This window comes from Thermobia domestica, chromosome 10 (assembly GCF_964235325.1).
Source record: "Thermobia domestica chromosome 10, izTheDome1.hap1.1, whole genome shotgun sequence".
NCBI classification, from domain to species: Eukaryota; Metazoa; Arthropoda; class Insecta; order Zygentoma; family Lepismatidae; genus Thermobia; species Thermobia domestica.
This window is the reverse complement of record NC_137463.1, coordinates 211883216-211900345: the sequence shown is the minus strand read 5'-3', so window position 1 is coordinate 211900345 and position 17130 is coordinate 211883216. Positions and strand designations below refer to the sequence as shown.

The following is a 17130-nucleotide window of genomic DNA, read 5'->3' as shown; positions in this document are numbered from 1 at the left end:
TTATTTAGAAACACGTGAAAAATGAAACTTTCCAGATTATGGGAAGTTCCCAGATTAGACCAAATTTCGCCCTCAGAAGAGTCCTGATGAAACGGGAAGAGAAATTATAGAGGTGAATGTAAGAAAATGGAATATTGCATGATTTTGCGTGCAATGTATCACTCAGTTCAGTGATAGAACATGGAGGTGGAAATCTTGGTTGGATTCGTGTCAGTAAACCGTTCACAGCTCATCAATTACCATCAGGATTGTGGATTGGGCAAACCAGAGGAAGATGCTCAACTTTGGTCTCAGGCTGTGTAAAACGGTGGTTGATTTCTTCAGTCAGTTGCGGCACAGTCTCGCGAAGATTCTTGGTGGCAATCTGGTATAATGAAGGGTGAGACATGACACTGAAGGTTTTTTTACGATCACTGCTCCCTTTCATCAATCTGGAATAGCCAAGTTTTTAAGGCATATTACCTTGAACACTATCCCTCGCGACACACTCGACACATTTGTCTTTCTAGCACGACATAACCAACCGCCAAGAATTTGCCCTTTTTGGAAATCAGAGAAGTCACACCTTTTAACTGACAGACTTCAAGGGAGAGAATAAGTTCTCAATGCGATCAGCTTATTAACCAACAGACTTCAAGAAAAAGGAGATGATTTCATTTAAACGGTTCCTCACGGTGACTCAGGGGAGTGTACTTGGGCCCCTGCTATTTGTCCCGTGTATGGATGATCTCTACTCGCACTTATCAGTTTCATAATAATGCTTTTAGCTGATGATTGTAAGTTATAAAGAGAAATATCGTGTCTCCATGACACAATTGCCCTGCAGGAAGACATAAATTACTTTATAAACTGGTGTTAAATGTGGCACTTGAAACTCAACAGTGAGAAATGTGATATTACCATTAGTATGAAAAAGTCTCCTGTTCCCTCCACATACCACAGTGATTCCACAATTACACATTCTGCTAGTCATAATGATCTTGGTGTAATGTTTGATTCAAAACTCACATTCTCTGACCACATCTGCTCAATACTTAAGAATTCAATGCGCATGTCGGGACTTCTTTATCGATTTACTGAACTACCTACTGTTTCGTCATTAGCAACTTTTTATAAAACTTTAATAGCACCCAAGATCGAATACTGCTCTCCCATATGGGTCATGACAGCACCTACACATCTCTCCAGACTTGACTCTATTCTCAATTTCTTTATTGCTATAGTCCGTTTTCGTGTTCCCGCAGTTCGAATATTATCTAAGATGGAACTCTTGCGACATCTTAATATCCAGACTACGGAAGTACGCAGAATTATCTCTGACTTAAAATATCTTCATAAAATAGTTTGGTGTTCTGTAAAAGAGACCTCTGTATAATTGCCAACCTAGGGTGGGCAAGATAGAATAGGTGGATATTCCGAGTTGTTCGGGAAGGGATAAGTAAGGATAGTTCCTGAAGTACCGTAATGTTTCTGATCTTAAGTTTTCATTAACTGTTATAATCAATTAACAATTGATGTGGACATTGTTTTCGAGCTACCTGGTGTTTGAAAGTGCAGTGAAACGAGTTTTGACGGAATAATATTACTTTTATACTCTTTTCGACACTGTTTTATGTTGTTGTCTTGTTTTCCTTGATTTTTGTTAACATTTCCCTGTGTAAAATGGTAGAGTTATGCTGTATCTGGGAATTTGTTCAATAAATAATATGCATACGTATGTTGTGTCTATGTTTACAAATAATTTAGACACAGGTTTAATAGTTTTGATGATCACTTTTGCTTGAAACAGCTTATTATTCTGGCGGTCTCACATAAATTTAATCAGACTACAATGAAAGTTTTTCGAGGAAGACAGTGAAACACGTCAACGGGTGTACTGCGGAAATCATAAAAAAAATAAGTTTAATATCTATATTGAAGCATAACTTGAACATTGAAGTATAGATGTGTACGAGCAGAGACATATCTCGAATCTCGTCTCCCTTTTGCTTTGAGTTGAGATACTGTTTGTGGAATTAGATACATCTCGAGACAAATGTCTTTCTCAACTCAAATTTTCCAATCGATACACAAGCCTAGAAGAGACTACTTGTAAAATCTCGAATCGTTACGAATCTTTCGAAAATCTTTGATTAATTTTCAAATTTAATTCTCATAAAGTGTTCACTCAGAAATAGGTATCTTAATCGAAACGAATACCAACATTTATTACTTTTAAGATACAAAATGCGTAAGCTTAATAGTTAATATTTCGACAACAACCTTTAACTTTTACTTCATTTAAGTAAATTAAATCTAATGAATATATGTTTGGATATTTGCTACTACTTCAAATGTAATAATAATACTGAAGTGTGTATCCAGATATATACATTGTATAAAACTATTGCGATAAAGTGAATGTCATAAATTCCCTGATTGACTAATTTGCAGTCTACATAAATTTTTACAGAGTCATAGTTATTGTCTTTCCTCTGTCAAAAAAGGAGGCCTGTATAATAACTTCTGGACTATTGGCTTCCCAATTATTTCGAGCTTTTAATGTGTTGTAAGATACTATGAGTTATGGAAGATGTGTAATGTAACATTTATTGTGTATCTTATGATATGGATAGAATACTATTCCGCCCTAGTATATTATAATAAATTAACCATTTAGATGCCAAGTAGCTTAACTCCAAACATAAAAAAATGACTAAGTTTACATTCACTTTTATACACACTTAAATTTTCAAAACAATGGTTATAGTCAGTGAATTACAAAAAAAAAAAAAAAAACAATTACATATTCATGATTTGTAGTTCAAACATATCAGAAATATTGTTTGTTCATTAGCTATTCAACTTCGACTTACAGTTTTGCGAAATTTCAATTTTGGAGTTAGAGTACTTGACGCTCACAGGAGAAGACTTCCTTACTTTACTTTGATACTATAACTTTCAGAAGCCTGGGGAGGTAACGTTGTCCCAAATGAAAGCTTCACGATTGCTTGGTACATGCTGACTACGTAGGAGCATTCTCTGAAGGTGAAATATTGTAGTAACTTTTTAGTTCTGTCTTGTGTGCATCCGTATTTATGGTACTGACCAAAATATATAAAACTTTAAGTTAATATGAATTTATTTATTCTTCTTTCTTTATTGACTTAACAACAATTTATCTCTGTTACCACGAAGGCATCTGTCTGTTACCACGAAGGAATAGAAAACAGAAATGGGTTTAGTTATGTTTCGTTTTCTGAAGTTCAAGTATCTTGTTGTAAGTGGTATTTTATTTATTTACTTATCTGCAGGCTTGTAAATAACCCGTTAAAATATTAAAGTAATTAATTATAATTTGTTAATTTTAATATAACCAATTAAGATTTTCAGGAGTTAAATTTAAATTGGCAATCGTTAAAATAGTTCGTAACGATTAAAAAATTACTGTTTTTTAAAATCAAAAACTACGCAAAATCGATATTTTACAGATACCTTTCAAACACTTTAAAGGAATTCCACGACCATAAAAGAACTTAGGTCTTGTAAAGTAAGCAGTTTGACATCAATTTGCTTCTGATGTCTGTGTCACTGTTCACTCTCTCAAAATTGTCTTAATACTTCTTAGACGTGCCAAAGAGCCTTGAAGAACAAACAAATGTTTTTGTTGTTTAAAAAGTTAATTGCTTGAGACTTACCCGCTCTCGAATTTTTAATTCTTTTAATTTAATTTTTCATTTTTTTCATTTAAGGAGTCACTTCTCAACCGCCGTAGTTTACCGGAAGCAGTTTTATATTAAATCCATGAAATTGCAATGTAAAATGTGCTTTGACTATCGACTGCTAGTGGCTTTGAGACCTCACAAATATTATTGCCATCTGCGAAAAAGTCCCACACTATACAAAAGGGAAAAATTCTGTGTCGATTTTACTAATCTTGATCGTCTGCACTTAATATTTACTTTTCTTTGTTGTTGTTGTTATGAACAGCAACCTCGAACACAAAAATATATTGGAAGTAAGTACTGGTATAGAACCTCCTCCCTGGAGAATTTATTAATTCTCAGTCAAACAAAGAGAAGGGATGGTTTATGGATTAATTTATACAATGCAAAGAAAAGACAAATAAACGAACAACCAAAACATACAAGTAACTTCTTTTAGTTGCTTAAACGTACGTGCTATTAGAATAGTTGTTGAACTAACTTACGTGTATAATGTTTATCTAAATCTCCGTTGATCCTAGATCCGATAAGGGTAAGCTTTTTGTGAGCTATATAAGATTTAAAATAAGAACAAATGTACCATTAGTTTCCTCTGCACGTTATTATCTCTTAAAAATCAATTTTTAAAGTAGTTTAAATAAAACTCTACGAATGGAATATTAATATATATACAAGTTTTAAACCATTAAAAAGTACTCAGTACTTTGTATATAAGTAATTAACAGCAGTATTATAATTATAATTATAATAACTAATATTATTATTTGGTGTTGATAATAGAAGAGAAGAAAATATAAGGGCATATACATATACTTATCAACTAATTGGGATTATACCATTTCCCGCCCTCAGAAGAGTCCTGATGCAAAGGGAAGCGGAATTATAGAGGTGAAAGATAGTGGAATATATATCACGCTTTCGACTGCAAAATATCACTCAGTTTCTTGAGAAAGAATGGAAGCAGAAATCTCTAGAGCTGTTGAATTGCCAACAGGATTGGGGATTGCCCGGGTCAGCGGTGACACTCAACTTCATTCTAATGTTTCTATATTATGCCCCTACATCTCCAACGGTGTGAATGTTAAATTGTCAATCTGAAATATGGCGTCATGTGAATCGTAGAATGCACATGGTCCCGTAGAATGGCGACATAATGACGGACGGTGAAACGAGCAGTAAGCAAGCATCAGCACAAGAATCACTGCAAATTACGACATATGGGTCACAGTATAACAAAGCCATCGCCATGTTTCATGGTTGGGTGGAAACAGTGTGCGTCATACGCCCATTTGACCATTTGCTACACGTAAACAAGACTTCAAGAAGAGGAGGAAGATCTCCTTTAAACCGTTTATATGTACATTTATTTGTATATACATGATGTGTGTGTTTTTGACTTTCTAAAGTGAGCAGTTTGATAACAGTTTGCACCTAAAATTTGCATCAGTGTCATCTCATTCAGAGTTGTATTAATAGTTGCTAGAGCAGCCAAAGAGTTTTCAAGAACAAACACAGGTTTTTGTAGTTTAACCACTGGATTATTTCAGATTTATTCCTTTTCGAGTTGTTAATTCTTTCCATTCAGTAGTCAGTTTTTCACCCTCATTGTTTGTAATTTCATTAGTTTAATATAGAACATAATTTATACGGTTTACCCAACATTGTTAGGATCGTCAAGTCTAGGAGGCTTAGGTGGGCAGGTCATGTAGCTAGAATGGAAGAAAGTAGGAACGCTTTCAAAGTTTTGACTGGAAGACCAATCGGAAAACGACCATTAGGAAGACCTAGGCGCAGATGGGAGGACAATACTAAGATGGGTCTTGCAGAGATAGGAAACGAAGTAGAAACTGGATCCAGTAGGCTAAGGATAGAAGTCAGTGGAGAGCTTTTGTGAACGCGGCATTGAACCTCAAGGTTCTATAGAGTTAGTTAGTTAGTTTAGTTAATATAGAACCAAGGCTGGGAATGTAAAGTGCGCTTTGAGCACCACCTGCCAGCCTAGTAGGTTGTGACTTTGATAAAACAAATATTATTGTCATATGCTAAGAGAGCCACAACCATACAAAAGCGACAACGTGTGTCGATTTTAATAATATTCAGGGTCTGCATCCCCAACATATCTTTTTTTTTAACACCTGTTGCTATCTATAACTGCAACGTACATATAAACAGGAAATAAATACCAAAAATGAAACCTCTTCAATTAAGATTTTAATAATTCTCAGTCAAACAAAGAGAAGTAAAGGTTTCTGGATTGGTTTATATAATGCAAAGGAACAAAATTACTGAACAAACAACCCAAACGTACGAGTAACGTCTGTTAGTTACTTGAACGTATGGACCACAAAGATATATTTTGAAAACTTACGTGTATAATCTTTATCGAAATCTCCGTTGATCCTAGTTCCGAAGATGGAAGGCTCTTTGTTAGCTATATAAGAATGGAAATATGAAAAAGAAAGTTTCATTACTTGTTTCTCGCACGTTTTTTCTCAAATAAACAATCTGTAGTGTTGTTTTAAATGAAACACACTAAATGGAAGATCAATATTTATGTAATTAATAAGAAGTGTGTGCTTTGTAAATAGTTAACAACTGTACAATTATTATTACTATTTTTCTATTTTCAATACCTGAATTAAAGCAAAAGGAGACGGTGATGATGAGAAATGAATGAATTGGTGGAATAAAGAAATTCATTCATTCATGAATGAATGAATTCATTCATTGTTTATTCATCCATGTCGTACATTATTGGTCAGAGACCAGTACATAGGACTTGTCAAATACTAATAAGACATTTCAATATAATTGATTTACATTATTTTACAAACTATCACCCAAGTATTCATTAATATGATAATACATTTTGTTACACAAAAAATTAAATAGTTCATTTTTGAAATTTCGTATGTTTTTTATATTCTTCAAATAACTTGGGAGCTTATTAAACAACTTAGCGGACATAGGAAGAACACTTCTTCTGGTGCACGCATAGTTTTGGTATGCTGTGAATATGTTATTCTTTTGTCGTGTGTTGTATGAATGTACATCGTCAACATGAAGAAAACTACTTTCATTTCTCTTTACATATATGATACTTTTGTATATGTACAGACAAGGCACAGTTAAAATTTTATTTGACTGAAAGACCCTTTTGCATGAGGACCTTGGTGATAGATTAAAAATAGATCTTATTGCCTTTTTCTGTAGACGAAAAGTAGTAACACTGGAATAGGAGGCTCCCCAGAAAATTATTCCGTAATTTAACAATGATTGAAACTTACCATAGTACAATAACAGCAAAGTTTCTTTTGACACTGAACCACGTAGTCTATAAATGACAAAACAGATATGACTTAATTTGCTGTTTAGCTCAATAATATGTGCATCCCATGTAAGCCTATTGCTTATTGTTACACCTAAAAATTTAGTGGATTTTGAATAGTCTACATCAGTTGAATTTATCACAATGGGTGGTACTGTTCGAGGTGTACATGAGTAATGAAAATTTAGTGCTTTTGTTTTCTTTGCATTTATCAGCAGTTGATTCTGAGATGTCCATTTTATCAAACGCTCCACAGTTTGTTTTAATTTAAACGGGAGAACCCCGAGGAAACCTACGCACACGGGTTTCACCGATGTGGAATGTCGGTAAGTTTTGTAGGCATAGCACTTTGAACACTGTCCTTCCCGACACACCCGACACATTTCTCACTTTTGTCTCTCTAGTACGACATAACCAACCACCAAGAATTTACCGTCTTTGGAAATCAGAGAAGTCACACCTATTAACTGACAGACTTCAAAGCAGGGAATAAGTTCTCAATTCGATCCATTTATTAACCAACAAACTTCAAGGAAAAGACGATGATTTCATTGAAACTATTGTATATATATATATACATATATATATATATATATATATATATATATATATATATATATATATATATATATATATATATATATATATATATAATATACAGTATGGCGCTAAATTTGTTGTACGAAAGCAGAGGAGTGATTCCTGAGAACTAAACAAAGAAAGAAGTTCCAATAAACATAGGGCGAAAATCCCATCCTTTACGTGTTATTGGCTGCGGAAACCATGAAAAAATGAATTCTAAATGTCCATATCTCCAAAATTATGGGACCTACCTTGGTCGGGTCAAGACTTCGCTTAGGAACTAGTATGTGCTCTATCCAAAAATACATCTTTTAGAATCCTAAGGTACTCAGGAACAATTTTTATGGAGGTAGTTGGAGAGTACTTTATATCATAGACCCGTAGTCAAACTCCCTAGAGAAGAATTGTTGTGGAAACACCTCAGGATTCTAAAACACACATTTTTCGATAGGGCATATACTAGTTCCTATGTGAAGTCTTGACCCAACCAAGGTAGGTCCCATAGTTTTGGAGCTATGAACATTTAAAATTCATTTTTCATGATTTCGGCAGCCTATAACACGTAAACACTTTTCTCCCTATGTTTATTGGAACTTTTTTTTGTTTGTTTTACCCCCAGGAATCACTCCTCTGCTTTTGTACAACGAATTCAGCGCCATACTGTATGTATATATATATATATATATATATATATATATATATATATATATAATATAATATATGTATAATGTGCATGTGTGGGTTGTGCCTCACCCATAATTTACACAGAGGCGTAATAATTTTGATGATTACTTTTGTTTTGAACAGCGTCTTATTCTGGCGATCTCAGAGAAATTTAATCAGACTACAATGAAAATTTTTCCAGGAAGACATTGAAACACGTCAAGGGGTGTACTGTGCAAACCATAAAAAAAAAAAAAAAATAAAATAAAAAAATAATATTTATGTTGAAGCTTAACTTCAACATTGAAATAGAGATGTGTACGAGTAGATAAGTCTGGAATCTCGTCTCTCTTTCGAGTTGAGTTGACATACGCTTTGTGAAATTCTATACATGTCGAGACAAATGTCTGTCTCTACTCAAATTTTCCAATCGACACACAAGTCTAGACGAGTTTGCTCGTAAAATCTCGAATCGTTACGACTGTCTCGAAAATCTTTGAACGGTTTTCAAATTTAATTCACATAAAGTGTTCACTCAGAAACAGGTGTCTTCCTTGAAACGAATACAAGCATTTATTACTTTTAAGATACAAAATGCGTAAGCTTCATAGTTAACTTATCGGAAACAAGCTTTAATTTTTATCTCACTTCAGTTAATTGAATCTAATAAATGTATCTTGTGATATTTGATAGTACTTCAAATGTAAAAATAATAGTGAAGTATCTATCTATATATATAGATTGTATAAGACTATTGCAATAGTGTGAACCTCATAAATTGTGTGATTAATTAATGGACAGTCTATACCAATTTTACATAGTCATAGTTATTGTCTTTCCTCTCTAACAAAGTAGGCCTATATAATAACTCCTGGACTATTGGGTTCCGAATTATTTCGAGCTTTTAATGTGTTGTAACATACCATAAGTTATGGAAAATGTGTAATGTAACATTTGTTGTGTATCTTATACTAGGGCGGAATAGTATTCTATCCATATTATAATATATTATGATAAATTAACCATTTAGATGCTAAGCGGGTTAACTCCAAAAATGAAAAAACGGACCAAGTTTACATTCGCTTTTATACATAGACATATATTCAAAAGGAGTTTTGTATCAGTAAATAACAAAAAAAAAAATAAAGAAAAAAAGAAAAGAAAAGAAAAGAAAAAAGAAAAGAAACGTCCTTACTTTACTTTGGTACTATAACTTTTAGAAGCATGGGGAGGTAATGTTCTCCCAAATGAAAGCTTCACGATTGCTTGGTACAGTCCGCAGCAAAAAACCTGCAACATGAGCATATATGTTTATTGTGAAACGACGAAGTCTTTTGCTCCAAAATAAGTGTGCATGGGAGGATGCCGAGGTTTTTCCTGTCGTGATTCATGCCACTTAGACGTTATGTTGATTCCCTGTGCTGTTAGTCGTAGTTTCACAATGAACTTACATGCTCATGTTGCAGGTTCTTTGCTGCGGATTGTACATGCTGAGTACGTAGGAGCATTCCCTGAAGGTGAAATAGTGTAGTAAGGTTTTAGTTTTGTCTTGTGTGCATCCGTATTTATGGTACTGAAGAAAATATATAAAACTTTAAGTTAATATAAATTTATCTATTCTTCTTCTTCATTGGCTTACAACAATTTCTCTCTGTTACCGCGAAGCTGTCTTTTTGTATTGAATAGAAAACAAGTCCATGTTTCGCTGAAAGAGAACCGGGTTTTGTTATGTTTCGTTTTCTGAAGTTCAAGTATCTTATCGGAAGTGGTATGTTATTTATTTACTTATCTGCATACTTGTAAATAAACCGTTAAAAATATTAAAGTAATTAATTAAATTTGTTAATTTTAATATAACCAATTAAGATTTTCAGGAGTTAACTTTAAATTGACAATCGTTAAAATAGTTCGCAACGATTAAAAAATTACTGTTTTTTAAAATCAAAAACTACGCAAAATCTATATTTTACAGATACCTTTCAAACACTTCAAAGGAATTCCACGACCATAAGCGAACTTTTAGGTTTTGTAAAGTGAGCAGTTTGACATCAATTTTCCTATGAAGTCTGTGTCACTGTTCACTCTCCCAAAATTGTCTAAATACTTCTTGGACGTGCCAAAGAGCCTTAAAGAAAGAAAGGTTTTTGTAGTTTAAAAAGTTAATTGCTTGCGACTTACTAGCTCTTGAATTTTTAATTCTTTTAATTTAATTTTTCATTCTTTTCATTTAAGGAGTCACTTTTCAACCGCCGTAGTTTGCAATTTCATGGATTTAATATAAAACTGCTTCCGGTAATGTAAAATGTGCTTTGACTATCGACTGCTAGTGGCTTTGAGACCTCACAAATATTATTGCCATCTGCGAAAAAGTCCCACACTATACAAAAGGAAAAAATTCTGTGTCGATTTTACTAATCTTGATCGTCTGCACTTAATATTTACTTTTCTTTGTTGTTGTTGTTATGAACAGCAACCTCGAACACAAAAATATAGTGGAAGTAAGTACTGGTATAGAACCTCCTCCCTGGAGAATTTAATAATTCTCAGCCAAACAAAGAGAAGGAATGGTTTATGGATTAGTTTATACAATGCAAAGAAAAGACAAATAAACGAACAACCATAACATACAAGTAACTTCTTTCAGTTGCTTAAACGTACGTGCTATTAGAATAGTAGTTGAACTCAACTTACGTGTATAATGTTTATCTAAATCTCCGTTGATCCTAGATCCGATAAAGGTAAGCTTTTTGTGGGCTATATAAGATTTAAAATAAGAACAAATGTACCATTAGTTCTCCTCTGCAGGTTATTATCCTTTAAAAAAATAAAACTGCTCCCTGCTCCTTTTCACCGATGTGGAAAGTCCTTAAGTTTTGTAGGCATAGCACTTTGAACATTGTCTCTCCCAACACACCCGACACATTTGTCACTTTTGTCTCTAATAGGACAGAACCAACCACCAAGAATTTACCGTCTTTGGAAATCAAAGAAGTCACACCTTTTAACTGACAGACTTCAAAGCAGGGAATAAGTTCTCAATTCGATCCATTTATTAACCAACAGACGTAAAAAAAAAAAAAAAAAAAAAAGATAATTTAGACAGAGGTGTAATAATTTTGATGATTACTTTTGTTTTAAAGAGCGTATTATTCTGGCGATCTCAGAGAAATTGAATCAGACTACAATGCAAATTTTTCGAGGTAGACATTGAAACACGTCAAGGGGTGTACTGTGAAAACCATAAAAAGACCAGTTTAATATCTATATTGAAGCATAACTTGAACATTGAAATAGGGATGTGTACGAGTAGGTAAGTACTGAATCCCGTGTCTTTCGAGCTAAGTTGAGAAACGCTTTGTGAAATTCGATACATGTCGAGACAAATGTCTGTATCTACTCAAATTTTCCAATCGATACGCAAGTCTAGACGAGATCGCTCGTAAAATCTCGAATCGTTACGAATGTTTCGAAAATCTTTGAATGGTTTTCAAATTTAATTCACATAGTGTTCACTCAGAAACAGGTATCTTCCTTGAAACGAATGCGAGCATTTATTAGTTTTAAGATACAAAATGCGTAAGCTTAGTTGTTAGCTTGTGGAAAACAAGCTTTAATTTTCATCTCATTTCAGTTAATTAAGTCTAATAAATTTATGTTGTGATATTTGATAGTACTTCAAATCTAATAATAATACTGAAGTATCTATCTATATATATAGATTGTATAAAACCATTGCGATAGAGTGAACGTCATAAATTCTGTGATTAATTAATTGACAGTCTATACCAATTTCACATAGTCATAGTTATTGTATTTCCTCTTTTAACAAAGTAGGCCTATATAATAACTTCTGGACTATTGGCTTCCCAATTATTTCGAGCTTTTAATGTGTTGTAACATACCATAAGTTATGGAAAATGTGTAATGCAATATTTGTTGTGTATCTTATATTATGATATGGATAGAATACTATTCCGCCCTAGTATATTATAATAAATTAACCATTTAGATGCTAAGCGGGTTAACTCCAAACATGAAAAAATGGAGTAAGTTTACATTCGCTTTTATACATAGGAACATATTCAAAAGGAGTTTTATAATCAGTAAATTACAAAAAAAAAAAAAAAAAAACTATAGTCATAATTTTGGTTCCAAACATAACAGAAATATGGTTTGTTCATTAGATATTGAAATTCGACTTGCATTCTGTGAAATTTCAATTTTGAAGTTAGACTACTGCGTCCAAGGAAGGAAACGTCCTTACTTTACTTTGGTACTATAGCTTTTAGAAGCATAGGGAGGTAATGTTCTCCCAAATGGAAAGCTTCACGATTGCTTGGTACATGCTGAGTACGTAGGAGCATTCGCTGAAGGTGAAATAGTGTAGTAAGGTTTTAGTTTTGTCTTGTGTGCATCAGTATTTATGGTACTGAAGAAAATATATAAAACTTTAAGTTAATATAAATTTATCCATCCTTCTTCTTTATTGACTTACAACAATTTCTCTGTGTTACCGCAAAGCTGTCTTTCTGTATTGAATAGAACACAAGTCCATGCTTCGCTGAAGGAGAACTGGATTTTGTTATTTTTCGTATTCCAAAGTTCAAGTATCTTGTCGGAAATGATATTTTATTTATTTCCTTATCTGCAGATATGGCAATAATTCGTTAAAAATTATTAAATTAATTAATTAAATTTATTTTATTTTAATATAATCAATTAAAATTTTCAGGAGTTAACTTTAAATTGACAATCGCTAAAATAGTTCGTAACGATTAAATGATAATTATTTTGTATAATCAAAAACTTAAAAATCGATATTCTACAGATACCTTTCAAACACTTCAAAGGAATACCACGACCATAAGCGAACTTTTAGGTTTTGTAAAGTGAGCAGTTTGACATCAATGTGCCTCTGAAGTCTGTGTCATTGTCCTCTCTCTCAAAATTCTCTTAGTACTTTATTAGAAGTGCCAAAGAGTCTTGAAGAACAAAGAAAGGTTTTTGTAATTTAACCAGTTAATAGCTTGAGATTTACTCGATCTCGAATTTTTAATTCTTTTCATTGAAATAGTCATTTTTAAGTCGTTCTAAGTAGAAATATCGGCGTTCATGGGCCAATTTTGACCTTAAAAGTACTTACACTCAAGGTTCTCTAAGTACTTACACTGTAATTACTCTAAGTTCTGTCGTTGAAGTAATAAACTGTTTTTAATTGTAATTGAACTTGAATCATTATGGCTTTTATCGGTACTTTAGGAATAATTACTAATATGTAATTACGCATGTTTATGATAATGCTGTACAGGATTGTAGTTTCATTACTTTAGTGTTGTCCTTTTGCGTACGTAACATTGAAAGTAGATAGTTTTTTGTACTTAGTCTCATTAGTGTATCACCTTTTGTATTGTATGTTACCTCAAAAATTCTTACACACATTATTCTTATGTAAGCAAGCATTCTGCATATGTGGCTTTATTCTCGAACTGTAATTGAGGTTCATAAGTACCCGTAATGTACCTTTTATTTGAATTAAATTTGTTGTTTTATGCTAATTACTTACTTTCTGTAATTAATATTAATATACGGCTGGAGGACACTTACCCTTCATACTCACCCTTGCAGGACACCATCAAGCATTCTTACTTCTTTGAAAACCATTAATTTCCAAGGTCAAACCTCATCGGTTTAACTTTAACCACCATAATCATTAGGTCTGGAAAAGGGAAATGTACACTAGCGAGCAATTCAACATGACACTGGAGAGAGCAGAGCATCGGTGAAAAATGAAAATGAAACTATGAGGTGCACTTGACATCACAACACAATACAGAGAAGAGGGTTAGTGAGACGAATGAGTGTTATCTTCTGTCCAGGGGCTGCTCTGGACGCAATGGAGACGAGGGGAGCCCTGTTAGTGCGGGAAAGTCACTGTGCAACATGAGATGGAGTGATGAAGTGTGGGGGGAGCGCAATGAGGAAGTCTTCAAGAAGTTGAAAGTCGGGACTATTGGGTGGGAGAACGTAGTGGAACAGAGTAAACAGCAGAGAGAGTGGAGAATGCCGGAGAATTGTTGAAGGTTTGCGGAGGGTGACTTCGTGATGCATAGCATCAAAGAGCAATGGATGGTGAGTCTAGAATCGCTTTGTAATGTACCTGAGTCTGAGGTCTTCTAGGTGATAGAGAATGTGTGGAAAAGGTGTTCTGTCATATAAGTCCCGGGTAGGGCTGGGTAATTTAATTCGGAAGGCAAGGCGTAGGGCGTGGCGCTCAAGAATTTGGAGTCGGCGGTAGTATGCCTCGGGTGCGGAAAGCCAGGCTGTAAAGCCATAAGTCAAAACGGGACGTAAAAATGCCTTGTAGGTGTTAAGTAGGATTTTAGGTTTCAGTCCCCAAGTAGTCCCAGTTAGGCGTCGAAGTAAGTTCAGTCGGTTGGTCGCTTTTAGAGCAAGACTTTTCAGATGCGCAGACCATTTCAGATGTGAATCGAAGATGATGCCCAGGTACTTGACTGTGGGACTAGCAGCAAGTGGTGTACCTGCAATCTCAATATTGAGGTTGGATGGATTGCGATGGACCCGACTGCGTTTGCCTGGTGGTAGAAAGATAATGGCTTGAGTTTTATTGGCGTTAAGCTTGAGTCGCCACGTATCACACCACTCAAGGAAAGCATCTATGACAGTTTGAAGAATGTGTTTGGTGCGTTGAATGGTATTTGCCGTTGCCAGAAAAGCCGTATCATCCGCATATTGGAAAAGGCTGACATTTGGATGGAGAGGAGGGAAGTCAGCTACATATAGTAAGTAAAGAAGCGGGGACAGAGCAGAGCCTTGAGGAACACCAGAATGGATAAATACAGGGTGAGAGTGAACATTATTAATGGAAACGTAGGTCAGGCGACTTGAAAGAAAATGGTAGATGAAGCGAATATAACACAGTGGCAGTCGAAAAGAAAAGAGTTTATAGAGAAGGCCAAGATGCCAAACTTTATCGAAAGCCTTTTCTAAATCGAAAAGGACAAGACAGGAAGGCTTAGATTGATTAAACTGGGCAGTGATGTACGTGGTCAGGCGTAGTAGTTGATCATTAATACTGTAATTCGGACGGAATCCGGCCTGATGAAAGGGAATTAGGTTGTGATCAGCGAGATGTATGTGTAGGCGAGAGACAAGTATCCGTTCGAGTATTTTACTGAAAACAAGGGTGAGTTGAATCGGGCGATAAGAAGACACAGATGAAGCTGGTTTGTTCGGTTTCAGAAACATTAGAGTTTTAGATGTTTTCCAGTCGTTAGGGATGAAACCAGTACGGAGGATGAACGTGAAGATGTGAGACATGAGATAATGGAGGATGTATGGCCCTTCTTTGATATGGCGATACGTAATAGAATCTAGCCCGGGAGCGGTGGTGCGTCTACGAGCGACGGTGGTAATAATGTTGGTGACTGTAACAGGTGCTGTCAATGGTGAATTGTCGGGTAGAAGATGATCAACATGAGGTTGGAGTGATGGTGAGTTGAGATTGAGCCGTTCAGTAGGATGAGTGCGAGCTGAGAGGGCAGGTCCAAGAGGCGTGAAGACACCTTGAAGTTGATCAGCGAAGGCATTGGCTTTGTCCAGGTCAGAGTGTAATGGCGTATCATTGACAATGAGTGGATATGAAGGGCGAGTGGTGTTACCAGTGAGCTGATGAAAGCGTTTCCAGTACTTAGTTGGATGCGCTGTATCAGAGAGGGTATTGCAGGTTTTTATCCAGCTTCTGGTCTTGTGTGCTACAAGATAATTATGCACTGCCCTTTGGTATTGACGATGTTGACGAAGCGATTCCAGATTGCCCGTGCGAGTGAAATCTCGATAAAGTTGGCGGGAACGACGTATTAAAGGTAAGTATTGTGTCGGTAGTTTTGGTCTATAGGGATCAATTGTAGTCTGAGGGATATACTGCAAAGACGTCTGATGAATACTATCAGTGATCTCATCAATAGTGGCGTATAGTTCAGACTCTGAAGTTGGAGCGGATAAAGGTGTTAACCTGTTGGAAAGGTATTCCCTATAGTTAGGCCAACGGGCACGGTCGAAACGAGCCACTATGCGGGGAGTTGTAGGCGGAGCGGGTTGAAATGGACCTGTATTTTGAAGAGTAGCTTTAATTGGGATATGGTCACTCCCAAGCGGGTCAAGCACAGAAAGAGTGAGCTTGGAGAGAATATTGGGTGATGTTATGACTATATCCGGAGTTGTATTTGAAGCCGATCGAGTCGGTTTAGGAATGGGATGAATAAATCCCGTCGTTTGAGTCTGAATATAATTGCAAAAGGTGCGTTTTTGATTATCTCAGCGGCTATGGTAATTAATGTCGGCCATTATGATATAGGTCCGGAAATTGTCAGAAATATATTGGAAGAAACTTAGAGGAATAGGATGGCCTGGTCGTATGTATATGGTAGCAACAGTGACGTAGCATTGTTTGAAATATAGAGTAGCGTCGGTTTAACTGCTTGGTACTTTCTTATATTCATATACGGAATTGATTTGTATGTAAGAAATATTAGTTAGTTATCTTTCGTAATTGTTCGGTAGGAATTACAATATTTCTACTTTGACGTCAGTTCAGAACAATTTTGTTGCGTGTAATGACGACATTTAAGTACATAGGGTATGTATAAAGTATTAGTAAAAAATTAATTTAATATTTAACTGTATTGCTTCGACTTGATACAGCACAGTAATTTTCTTTACTTTCTTGGAAGAGAAGGGGGAAAAAGAGAATGAATTCTTTTGCGATCAGGCTGCGGAAAGACGGGATGAAAAAAGGATGAAATATCACTTTTTTTGGCGCAACTGTATAAGGGC

General features: G+C 35.0%; 1 protein-coding gene across 4 annotated transcripts in view; it reads right to left on the bottom strand.

The window, feature by feature from the left end:
• LOC145662973 (uncharacterized) overlaps positions 1 to 17130 on the bottom strand; it is a 151524-nt gene that overhangs the window by 67496 nt on the left and 66898 nt on the right. For all 4 annotated transcript variants that reach the window (XM_081729054.1, XM_081729056.1, XM_081729057.1 and 1 more), the window contains 2 exons: positions 6073 to 6135; positions 4190 to 4252 (listed from right to left, as the gene is read on the bottom strand). In XM_081729054.1, coding sequence (XP_081585180.1) covers positions 4190 to 4252; positions 6073 to 6135 — 126 coding nt within the window. The remainder of the gene's footprint in view (positions 1 to 4189; positions 4253 to 6072; positions 6136 to 17130) is intronic.